Raw genomic sequence first — 12,505 nt, 5'->3', positions numbered from 1 at the left:
CGGAGGGGGGGAGGGGGGAGGGGGGGGGAGGCAGAACCGCGAACACCATAGAAAAGCCACAAGCATCATTACATGCCACAATTACATCTCCCTGTCTGCGTCATGCAAGCGTAACGCTTGACAACTCAGAAAGGAAACAAAAGACCCCTACTGCTGCTGTACCCACTGCTGCAGCACACTCCCGACACCTCAGCTGCTACTGCTTGCTGGGGGAGGTCAGGGGGCCACCCACCGCAAAGTTCTCGACAACCCCCAACGTCTATTCCCTGCAGGCTTGGGGGAACCTTAAACGAGATAGAAAAGCTACAGACTTAGGAAGAGAACCAAATGCAACTTCCACCTTCGGTGGTGCAAAAGAGAAATGAAGGGCCCTTCCTGCTGCTCCTGCTGTATCCATTGCTGCAGCGTATTCCTTACATCTCAGCTTCTGTTTGCTGGCGCAAATTCGGAGGTCGATAAAGTGCTTCTATAGAAGCCAGCGACGTTTGTTATGTACAAGTTTAGGAGGACTTTGAACGTCATAGGAGAGCAGCTGGCTTCGGCGAAAGGTCTTGTGTTTTATTTCGCTGCTGCTGTACAAGCTGTGCGCCTGATGGATGCTGCAGAACGGTAATCAATGGCCCCACTGCTGTATCCGCTGCTGCAGCGCATCCCCGATACCTCAGCTGCCGTCTGTCTGAGCGAAGCTGGGGTAGGCTAGGGGTTCTTAAACTGCTTCTGCGAAGGCCCCTTGTGTCTGTTCCCTGCATGTTTGGGAGGCCTTTACGAGCGATAGAAAAGCTACAGAACCCGGAAGAGAGGCCATTCTCCTTAACGTTCTGCTACGCAAGCCTTGCGTGCGATGATAATGCAGAAGAGCAACAACAAACCGCCCCTTCTGCTGTGCTATACCCACACTGAGCATCCCCGACACCGCAGCTCCTGTTCCGGCCACCGCAGCGAGACCCAAAGCCGCACTCGTGCAAAACACGGGTGCGCAACTGCAGCTGCTGCTGCAGCTGCTGCTGCTGTTGCTGCCACACAGCACCTAGCAGCTGCACTTGCCCACAAGATATGGAGAGCAAAAGAAGCTCATAGCAGCGTAGCAGATTCTCCCTTCGGAGTTGCGTGGAATGTTCGGCGGAGTCTGACCGACGACCACAACACAAAGCAGCAACAGTGACCGTAAGTTGCTGCTGCTGCTTCTGTTGCTTGCTGTTGCTGTTGTTCCTGCTGCTGCCAATATATCCTTGAAACTGTCGCTGTCGCTGTGGATCCCCTGGAGCAGCCCATCCAGGTTTGTCTCCTAACAGAGTACTCCTGTTATTGACAACGGAGCCCCTCCCTACATACACGGCTCGTCGCAGCTGCAAAAAGCGATGGCCCCTACTGTAACTCCGAATAAAGAAAAGAGAGGGGAATGGCTTTCGGGAGGGCCCTTCACGACCTCCCATATCTGGCGCCCTTCTTAACGCAATTTATTAGTACATACAAGACGCAAGCTCCCCTGTTTACAACAGGCGGAGTACTCACACTGTCTCTTTCTGTTCAGCTCTCTATCGCTTCATCCCACAAATCTCCCTCCCAAAGAAACAAGCATGAGGCCCTTCTAGGCCTCATAGGAGATGGTGCTGTTGTTAATGCTGCAGTTTTTGCTGCTGCAGTTGCTGCTGCTGCAGCTGTTGCTGCCTTCCTCGCTGGCGTCAGCGCTGCGCCACTCACGAGAGCTGCATGCATTTCTGATTTGCTCTGAATAAGCATAGAATTTGTATTGAAGGATCCAGGGGCCCCTGGCCCCTGCTGCTCCCCCTGGGGACCAAATCTCCCTTCCAAAGAAGCAAGGCACTCCCAGGCCTAACGGGAGTTGCTACTGCAGCTGCCGTTGCTGTTGCTGTTGCTGTTGCTACTGCTGCAGTTTTTGTTGCTTCTGTGCTGCCTTAGCGCTGCTGAGGCAGTCTGTGTGTCAGTCCTCTCTGAATAAACGAGGAATATAAATGAAAGACCACAAGGCCCCATGGGGCCCACCATATATCACCTCGAAGAAGCAGCGCTGTCCCTTCCAGGCTTGAAGGGGGTAGCTTCTGTTGCTGTTGCTGCTGCAGTTATGAATGTCTCTGTTGCTGCTGTGCGCGCCACAGCAGCAGACGCCTTTCCTTAGGAAAGCTGCACATCGATCCTCTTGGGATAGTCTAGAAATTCGTATCTCTGAATCAAGGGAACACCACCTCCTCCAGAGGCCCCCCCTGGAGGCCCCGGGTTTCTACGGAAGAAGTCCTGCAGCTGTGTTGCTGCCATCTCCAATACCCTCGCTACACCGTCGAGGGCCCCATCTATAAGCAGCACGCGTTCAGAGTATCCTCCACCCATCAGAACGCAGAGGTTGCCTAGAGCGATGTGGACGGTTTTGCCTCCGCCCTCTTGCAGCGCATGCAGCCCCGAGCAGTTGCTGCGCAGAAGCCTCCCCACATACTCCCCCGGCACTACTAAGCACATTCTATATCCTTCCAAGTTGTGGCGGAGGCCTGGCCTGCTGGTGTCTGCAACAGCGAAGAGATCTGCACTGGCTCGTAACAACGATATCAATGCCCCCACAAACAACACGCACCGACCGTTCGGATACCCCGGAAACGAAGCAGCCTGCGCTGAAGTCTGAATGCGGCATCGGTGGTGCCGCTCAAGCAGCTCCACTCGCCGCCCCTGAAAGCCTAGCAGCTTCACTACTAAGTTGTGGTCTGCACAAAACTTCAACACAGAATGGCTGTACTCCCGAGAACAAGCAGAGAAGGGGAACCTGAAACAACACAAAGACAAAAACAGCAACAGCAGCAGCGAAAGCAGCAGCAGCAGCAGCAGCAGCAGCAACACCGAGTTTACGATGAAACACACGCCCAAAAGGGGGACCCCGCAATGGGGACGAGCGATGTGTTGCTGAAGAGGAAGCCTTTTTCGTTGTAGCTATGCCTCAAGGGACTACTCATACATAATATATTCGTAGAAATATACATAAATATATCAAAAAGTGCAGTGCGTGCACATGCTCGGTATATTTCCCCACATATATGCACGTACGTAAGTCCAGATATATATATATATATATATATGCATTTATATTTATATGAAATACACGCATACAGTGGAGATACATGTGCAGATGCATTCAGCATAGTCGCTCAGCCATAGCAGCCTGTTAAATATAGAGAAGAGGCCCTATGTTGAAGAATAATAAAGTATATGATTCTAACTGAGGTAATACCACAATACTAAAAAAAGTATATACAGTCTCGGTCATGTATATATATATATATATATATTTATATATATATTATATACACATTATGTGTTATATATACTATACTGTACATATTATACACTATAAATATTATATGCATTATATATATATATTATATATATTATATATATTATATATATAGCGGTCAGCAGCCGTTTGCTCACGTGCTCAGAAACTGTTCAACAGAGACGTCTCCGCCTCGCAGGAGTGGAGTAGAGGGGTTGGGGGCACTGCGTATCTCGTCAGGCGTCTCCTCCGGGCAAGGCAGTACACTGCCACTTAAGGCCCTCCACAAAGGGGCGTTGGAGTTGCTGCTGTTGCAGCCATCAGCAGACGCACTCACTTCGCTGGAGGTACCAAAGGGGCTCAACGACTGAGCGCGAGAAGCAGGAGAAACCCCGTCCTTATTAGCAGGTGCTGGATGTAGACGGTGCACAGCTTGCAGCCGCATCTGCTGCTGCTGCTGCTGCTGCACCCGCGCCTGAAGCTGTTGATTCTCCCTTTGCAGGAGAATAACCGCCTCATGCAAGCGGGATAGGCAGTCATGCACCTGAGCAGCTCCCGCTGCATCTGTTAGCTGTTGCTGCTGCGGCCGGTGCAGCAGATTCTGCGCCTGCGACAGGGCCTGTGCAAGAGAGGCCCAGTTGCTGCCTTCGTTTAAGCCTGTAGGGCTGCTGCGGATGAGCGGGTCCGACTCTATAAGAAGCAAAAAGAGAGAGACAAAAAACAAACGCAAGAAAATAACAAACTTTGGAGGGAATCCCCAACAAAGAGAAATGCAATTCTTTAATACTTGTAAGAAAGCAAACAAAACAACAACACATGAGATATAAACAAAGGTGAGGAAGAGAGAGATACGAGAGACGACCACAAGGAGACAGCAGCACTCATGCAGATAAAGACGACGGAGGCTGAAAGAGAGAGCATCCGCATAAAAGAGGTGAAGTAAATATGAAGGAGGCCCCTAGGAGATGGAGCTGGGAAAAAACAAAAACGAAGGAGCAGCAAAACAAACGAAACAACAGCAAGAATAACTAACGCATGCATGTCAGGCAGAACAGAGACAGTTATGAGGGCAGCAGCTCCTCTTGCAGCGCACAGCAGCCAATCACAAGAGAAGAGACAGTTAAACGGTGCAGAAAGGAGACGCTTACGGTTGTGAGGACGGCCGTATTTAGTTCTCCCCTGGGTTCGCGACCTGCCTGACGATCGCTGTTGCTGTTGCTGTTGCTGCTGCTGCTGTTGCTGCTGCTGTTGTTGTTGCTGTTGCTGTTGCTGTTGCTGCATTGCTTGTTGTTGCTGCTGTTGCTGCTGTGTCGCTTCTACCCCTGCGGCCTCCGCCGCCACCGCTGCAGCAGCAGCAGCAGCAGCTGTGGGGCTAGCTGCAGCAAAAGGCATCTCATCTCCTACCCACATACGCCCATTTACTGAGATGTGTGTTGCAGGCATAAGTCCATCTAAGGGACAGTCAGCAAAAGAAGTTTTTCTCGGAGTTGAAGCAGAAGAAGCTGTACCTGCGCTGTTCGTGTGCAGCAGACGGCATACTTGCTCTAGAACAGCATCAAAGCTAACATTCATACTGTCGCTAGAGAGAGCGCTTGGCCTTGGTGGAGGGCTGTCTCCGCTATGGCATTCCCCTCCTCCAGGTTGCTGCTGCCGCTGCAGCAGCAAAAACTGCTGCTGCTGCTGCGCATCCAAAGGACTCCCATGAGCTGCGCCCGCCTGCTGCTGCCAAGCAGCATAATCACTCCCTAGAGCAGGAGAGTAAACAGGAGAGACGCTGTGGGGGCCCCACACGTCGCGAGAAGGAGAGTCTTGGGGTGTATGTACAGCTGAGGGGGGAGAAGGCAACTGCTGCTGCTGCAGCTGCGTAGCAGCAGCAGCAGCCCAACTCTTGTAGTCTATAGGATATGCAACTGGCAACGCAGCAGGCGACTCACTAGGAGGAGACGGGGCTGGATTAAAAGATACACCGGGAGGGGCCTGCACAACTCCACTTGTTGCTGAATCAGGAAACAAAGAAGCCTGGGGCTTCTGTTGTTGTTGCTGTTGCTGCTGCAGCTGCTGCAGCTGTTGTTGCTGTTCCAGCTGCTGCTGCTGCAGCTGCTGCTGCTGCAGCTGCTGCTGTTGCAGCTGCTGCTGCTGCTGTTGTTCCATTATGCGGTTCAAAGAATGCTAGGGGATCGAGCCCGTTGTGCCTCACAAATTGTGGGTCATGTTATGTGAAAACGAATGTGCGGCAGGTGTGTGCGTAACTGCTGCTGCTGTTGCTGCTGCTGCTGATGATGATGCTGCTGCAGCTCTTCCGTCGTCGCCGCCAACCGGCCAAACCACAGCTTAGACCTGTCCGTCTAATCCCTAGAAGTTCTGCTTTGGAATCCTAGAGAAAGAAGAAAGGGGAGGCTGCTGCTGCTAGAGGGGCCTCCGGAGAAGCGGAGAGCGCCCTGAAGTGAGGCAAGCCCTCGAAGAAGAACACAAAGGCTGAAGAAGATACACAAGAGGTTGCAGCTAGCCAAGCAAAATATAACTAAGGGAGAAAGCAGGAGAAAAAAGATCGAGGACCGACGCAGCAGCAGCCGTGAGTTTCAGGGAGAGTGCTACAACGCAGCAAGATCAGCGAGAAAAAAAGGAAAGAAGACCGAGCCTCCTCTATTCAACCTCCTCAATAAACATAAAACAGCACACAAAACTGCGCCACATTGAGCAGAAGAAGAAAGAAAAAAAGAATACAGCAGCAAAACACACCACCCAATGCTGCAGCGGTTCAGGGGATCATCATAACAGGCTGATGGGCTGCCGATTGCAGCAGCAGCAGCAGCAGCAGCTGCTGCTGCTGCTGCAGCTGCTGCAGCAAATCTCTAGACAAACCATCCCCTGTTGTTTGTTCTCGGTTTATTTCCTTGCTTTGTGTGTTTTCTTAGCCTCCCCTTCTTGCTTGCTGCTGAGGGATATATATTGCTGCTGCCTTGCTCTCTCTGGCTGGAGACTGAGGGGCCCCATTTTGACCTTGCTGGCTGACGGCAGCAGTATCTTGCATATATTAGCCTTCCTGCTGCATTGTTCTGTCTCCTCTTTCTATAGAGGCTTCTCCTGTCTCCTACCCCCGCTAGCTTTGCTTGTGTTGCTGCTTCTCCTCACAGCTGTCTCCTCCTTCTTTGCTTCTCCTACTGCCCTCCTCTCTTCTTTGGGGGCCTGGAGCTCTCTAGAGAGCTGTTGAGGAGACGGGTGTTGTGTGGCTGCTTGTGCACGCAGCAGACTGTCTCCTTTAGTGTCCCTTCTAACTGTCTCCTCAGACTGTCTCCTTTGACTGTCTCTTCGCTTGTCTCCTCTTCTCTCCTCCCCTGCTGAACAACGGTAGCTGGACAATGGAATTAGATGAGGGGCCCCTAAGGGCCCCTGGATTGGGGCCCCCAGGGGCTCTACGAGGCCCTGCTGCTTCTCGCCCGACCGGTTTTTACTCGCACTTCTTCTCTTCTTTTCAGGGGTCTATAAGTAGAGGAGAGATGCATTTTATTCGTGATGGTGCTGCTTGCGGACTTAGAGCAGATGGGAGGGGGAGAGCAGAGCTGAGGCCTCGAGTGCTGGCTGTAGATCTGCTGCCGTTTAGCTGCAGCAGTGCTGCTATACAAACAGAAGAAAATGCTGTCATTGCTACTGTTGATGTGAGGCTTGCGACTAATTAAAAGACAAACAAACACAAAAAAAAGAACAAGAAAATCAAAGGGAAGGATAAGGGGGGGAGGAGATAGTAGGGCATCCCCTTTACTCCTTCGTCAGTCTCCATATAGTTAGTTGTGTAGGCATGGTCTCTTAAGAACCTCCTACTTCTGCTGCTGCTGTTGCTGCTGCTACTGCTGCTGCGAGTGATGGACAGCAGCACGAGACGCGGCAATTTGTCGTTTCTTTTTGTGTGTTGAGGGCAGCCAGGCGCAATTCATTTATTTATTATGTTTGTTTGTTTGTTTGTTTTTGTGCGGGGAGACAGGCAGATGCAATCCTACCTGGAGGAGGAGGCAGCCAAGAGCCCTTCACTGTCTCTGTGGGCTGGTGAGGAGACAGGAGACAGCCGTGGGCGCCTGCAGCAGCAGCTGCAGCAGCAGCGGCAGCAGCAGCAGCAGCGGCGATGTCCTTTGGTGTTCACGCCCCTTGAATCTGCATTTGTATCTAGTTAATTTGTTTGCGTTTGAGTGTTGCTGCTGCTGCCGCTTTATAGTCAGTCTCCTTAGTTGCTGGAGTGTGTCTCCTCTTGGAGACAGATTCCGTGTGTTTGCTGCTCGCTGAAGCTGCAGCATCCTATCAACGCTTTGCTGCTTCTCTGCTGCGCTGCTGTGTGCAGTGGGGCTGCGGAGCAGGAGCTGGCTGAGGTAACAGGAGGAGACGGGGGATCTCTCTCTACTCTTCTTCAAGCAATGCTTGAACAGCTGCTGCTGCCTCACCTTAAGCCTCTAACAGATGCAAACGGACGCCCTCAGTGGAGAATCTCAATAGATGTAATTGTAAGCAAGAGGGTATAGAGACTCCTCAGGCTGAAGTTAAACATGCTTGCTTTGCGGTGTAGCAGAAGAAAGAACGGCTTCTTTGCGGTGTATAGGCAGCTTCTTTAAGCTACTTTGCGGTGTATCTGCAGGTTCTTAAAGCTGGAGGTTGTCTCCTCGATGCTGTCAGCATGGCCATTTGGGGGGCACTGAAGGCTCTCAAGTAGGGCACATCCTCCAGCAGTAGCAGCAGCAGCAGCAGCAGTAGCAGCAGCAGCACTAGCAGCAGCAGCAGGCTTCTATGAGAGCGCCTCTCAAATGTTCTTTTGTCTCTTCAGGCTGCCGAATGTGTTTGTGGAGGAAGAAGAAGAGAAAGACCAGGGGCTCGCCCGCACGGAGTACAAAGTCTCCTGCGATGAACGGTAAGCTGTTGTTCTTTCTGCTGGGTAGCTAGCTAGCTAGCTAGCTAGCTAGCTCCCTGAACTCCGCAATTGCTGCCTCCTTTTGCTGGCCCCCTCGCCTTTCAGCCGGCACTGTCTCCGTCTGCCTTCCCTCTGTTATGCATCAGAGACTCATCTTTTGTCGCCGTTGTGAGCGTTGAGGAGACGCTTTTTTGTGTGTCTCCTGTCTCCTGTCTCCTCTCAGGATATCAGCAGGGAAACCGTTTCCCATAGAGACGGTCCCCATCCTTATCACTGCAGCCCAGGTGTGTTCTGTTTGTGTATACTTGTTGTTGCATTGCTGTTCGTGTGTGTTTAATTGTGAGGCATTTGGCCTTACCCCTGTGCGTTAGCTATGCAAAAAGTTTTTAAGACTCTATTAACGCCACAGAAGAATAAACTCTCGTTCTGTGCCCCCCCAAATGTCTTTTTGCTTGAGGGTGCCGGTTATGAAGATTGGTTCAGAGTTTAGGGGGCTCTCTGTAGAGACACTATCAGAGGGGAGCGATAGCAAGAGGGGAGAGCAGTAGGAGAGTTGAGGTGTATCTAGAATTCGTTTATTAATCAGCATAATATATATATATATATATATAGCATTAGCATCAACGGGGGTCGGGGTGCTGAGTTGTGTATTGTGGTGGGGTTGCTGTGTTTATTCGTGTATTGTCTGTTGTGCTGCATTGATAGCACCAGGGATAAGACTGTTGTGCGCATTTGCTGTATTTTTTTGTTTAATATGCACTAACACTAGATGAACTTATTGTTATATTGTTGCATGCTGTGTACATACTTTTATGCTGGCTTCAGATTGGAGACACTTATCTTTGGGACCTCACGGAGGTAGAGGCCGCGTGTGGAGACAGTTTCTTAGTCGCTGCATTTTTGCCCTCCGGTGCATGCGTCGGCCTACAGAAGTTTGGGCATGTTCTTGCGGACTGTCGCACTCTACAAACCACTTTAGCTGTAAGGCGAGGGAGATGCTTCTCTTAGTGGCTTTGTTTTATTCACTACATTTATACAATTTATGCATTTTCTACCTTGTGCTTGAAGCGAAGTGCATAGAACGAGGCTCCCACGGCTACTGCTGTGAAAAGAGAAAAAGGTGCTTCTGTCTTCTTCTCTTTTTCATGTTCATGCTTGCAGACGTCACAGAGACTGAGCAAGGAGGTGCTGGATGACCTGCAGCGCCAGTCCGAGCTGAAAAGACCCTCTTTGAGAGGCAATTTAGATTCTTTCTTCTCCCTTGCTTCACTCTAGAGGGGCCTTCTGCAGCTGCGAAGCTGCCTTTGGCTACTGTGTCTCCAAAGAGGGGCCTCTGGGGACTTCGATACGAAGAGCGTCAAGAGGGGGTTGAAGAAAGGGCTCAGGATCGCTATGCTCTTCTAGGGGTTTAGGGTTTAGGGTTTAGGGTTTGTTGCTTGTATGCACCTAGTTCACGGTTGAGGAAGTGCATTTGGGTCTTTGTCTGGCTGTGCATCTATTGGCCGCCGAAAACTCTACAGAGGGTTTGCCTGTAGGGTGCATAGGATAAGAAAATTAGGAAGATGCACAAGTATACATCCTCTTCTGGATGTACAGAACCTCTTGATCAGAACAAGATATCAGTAGAAGGAATGTGTTGGCTTCTTCTCAGTTTCTCGGCGTATCTTGGTAGCACGACTCATTGGAATATACACGGGTTTAGGGCTTAGTGTTTAGGGTGTAGGGCTTAGTATTTAGGGTTTAGGGCTTTTCAAGGCGGGGGACCGCTTTGGGTAGATCAAGGATTGTAGAAGTGTTCCTATGCATGCAGACACACGGGAAATTCCGTCGTAGTGTCAGTTGCCTCACGCGAGCTAGCAGCCCTGAGTGAGGCATTTCTACAAAGTAATACTTATTTAGAACGCATTCAATTAGCGGTGTCTCTCGCGGGCGACGTACGGTTTCATCTCCTGTGTGGAGTCCCGCTCGACTTGCCTTCGTTCTCCACTGGACAATTGACTGGGGCCAGTAGTAGAGGCGCCTGAGCGCATCACAGCAGTATATCTTTAGGGGGCGCTAGGTAGAAGACTGCGCCGCGCACTGTTAAAATAGTGATACATCTCCTCTATATCTTCCCGCCGATGCTGTCCCATGTAGCATGTTACGCTGAGGAGGTTTTCCTTTTTTGCAGGCGTCTCTATGTGGAAATGCCTAAATTCAATATCTCACGGGATTGCATGTTGTTGATCATGCATGGCGTTTCGTTCAACCTGGCCTGACACACCTTTGTACTTGAGTACCGCATTGTGGGCGTTGGGCTTGTAAAGCTTTTTTCTGCACTTGGAGCTCCACTTGTTCAGGCTGTTGTCGGCTTACATATGTAGGTACTTAACGCTTTGTTCGTACTGCTCATTTGTCCAAGGCAAGCCACTGCTATCCTGTGCTTAACCTTGTCATGCCTTTATGCTTTTCATGGTCTCACTCCCATGTTCGGAGCTTTGGCTTGACAAGCGACCGAGACAGGTATGCGCGCAAACAAGAAAGCAGGTTCTAGAGGAAACGCCACTTGGTTTACAGATGGATGTTGACTGTGAGCTTGCTGGTAGAGAGGTGTCGCAACTCTCCGCTTTCCGTTGTACGTAGTGCCTGTCGTTGGTAAACTCCAAGGATTCTCATGGTGGATCTGGAGCTCCTGTATCCATCATTCGTAGCCGGGCTGTCCCCTGCAATTTCTAACCGCAGCAGCCGCGTAGAGGGAATGAAAGAGTGAAGCTCGAGGCGATGGAGCACCTGCAACTAAAAAACCGCGCCTCCCTCCGTCCTAACCGACAGTGAAGCAAAGGGCTTCGCAAATATCATTCGTGCATCGTTATTGTGACGGTGAAGGCGAACCTTCCCAGAAGAACAACCTCCAGCACAGGGGAGCTGGCCAGTCTAGCAAAAAGGCGAAACTACGTTGCGGCTAACATTCTTTCTCTGCAATAAAGAGAGATTGTAAGAACGCGAAAAAAGCTAGGCAGCCAACTCTATCATTATCTACTGCGTGCATCCACGGTGACTCCTGCTTCCTTTCTAAGTTGCTTCCTTCTTAGTCCTTTGATACTCATGCCCCTGCGGTCCTTGCTAAGCTCAACAACAGAAGGCTCATTACTACAAGAGATGCGGACGTGAGATATAAAGCGCTCCAGACACCTTTCATAAAGACGTATTGATCAAGGTGCACCACTATTGTCTACCTTGTTATGCTGGGGTCAACACAATAGTGGAAAAGGAAGCCCGGAAGCCCAGCAGGTAGATGCAAAGAGCTCTCTCGAACCCGGAGTCCCCCAGAGTATTTCGATTGCTAAAAGGCTCTCAACGGATGCCTCAATGGACTTCACAGAAGGTTTATCTTCAGCCAGTAGCTGTGATAGCCTCTGCGTTGCTGTGGAGAGGCTTATTGCCTCTTTCCTTGTTCGACTTCAGTTACATAAGGCGGAGTGACTAATAATTACCGTTGCAACCTCCACGGTTCTCCAAAGAGCACCACTACTAAGAACGACAAAAAGTTTCGTAGTGCGGCAGACGGTCAAACTGAGCTAATCAAGAGCACCCATGTGCCGCATTTGCAACTTCACGGCCAAGAAAAATTGAGTGTCTATGGGATAATCCGTCTTTTAAAATGGGTTCAAAATAGAGCAGTGCAGTTCTGAACTTGCTGCTTTCCTGCCCTCCAACCTAACATTAGACCGGTAAAGTGAAAGCTAGGCCCTTCTGCAGCGTTTGGCGTCCATACACAGCTTGCAGCAGCTCGGGAATGTGTGGAAGGAGCCCAGGGACGCCAGGCAAGGACAGACTAATAACGACGCTTTGCAAGAACTTTAAATCCATCAGACTTCTTTTGTTTGGATTCACACCCTTCACGAGGCGTGTAGAAGAAAGAGCAACATAAGGTTCTTCATGCTATTAAACAAGCTGCTCTGTGGCTCAATGCGGGGTCAATGCGCTAACTCACATTGTACATCAACACCAACGCGGAGCTCCCACTACAATACCACTGCTTGAATGGTTCAGGGAATCGTCGAGGTTTCTGCGACTTCTCTCCGCAATAGGGCAGGCAAGTCATTGCAACAATAACCCAGCACCTTTCTTGCGCATGTAGTAACCCTGTGTACGACTGCTAAACATTTACTTGGCCCTCAGTAGCCAGCATTCACCCAAGTCTTACTCCATGTGCCACTGCCAACAGCCTACGCCCTCGTGTGTCTACTACATGCGAAAGAAGGGTGCTGGGATATGTTTGTTTGTGCAGTTGCGCTCCAGCAAGTTTTGTTTGGCCGCTAGTGAGGCCACTCCCCTCCTCGGCAGCCCCGTTCGACCTG

General features: G+C 50.6%; 2 protein-coding genes across 2 annotated transcripts; one reads left to right on the top strand and one right to left on the bottom strand.

Annotated features, from left to right (window-relative positions):
- Positions 1–2,133: 2,133 nt before the first annotated feature.
- On the bottom strand, positions 2,134–5,425 carry EAH_00029080 (KH domain containing protein, putative; the record flags this gene model as incomplete). Its single annotated transcript, XM_013392624.1, has 3 exons — positions 2,134–2,770; positions 3,433–3,964; positions 4,423–5,425. The coding sequence occupies 3 exons, from the start codon at positions 5,423–5,425 to the stop codon at positions 2,134–2,136; spliced, it is 2,172 nt and encodes a 723-aa protein (XP_013248078.1).
- Positions 5,426–7,257: 1,832 nt separating this feature from the next.
- EAH_00029070 (exosome complex exonuclease, putative) lies at positions 7,258–9,714 on the top strand (the record flags this gene model as incomplete). The annotated part of the gene is made up of 7 exons (XM_013392623.1): positions 7,258–7,403; positions 7,605–7,764; positions 7,896–7,966; positions 8,082–8,165; positions 8,389–8,449; positions 8,991–9,146; positions 9,616–9,714. The coding sequence occupies 7 exons, from the start codon at positions 7,258–7,260 to the stop codon at positions 9,712–9,714; spliced, it is 777 nt and encodes a 258-aa protein (XP_013248077.1).
- Between the last annotated feature and the right edge of the window lie 2,791 nt (positions 9,715–12,505).

This window comes from Eimeria acervulina, genomic scaffold (assembly GCF_000499425.1).
Source record: "Eimeria acervulina Houghton genomic scaffold, Eah_scaff259, whole genome shotgun sequence".
Lineage (NCBI taxonomy): Eukaryota > Apicomplexa > Conoidasida > Eucoccidiorida > Eimeriidae > Eimeria > Eimeria acervulina.
The sequence above is the reverse complement of the archived record's forward strand: the minus strand, read 5'-3'. Positions and strand labels throughout refer to the sequence as shown.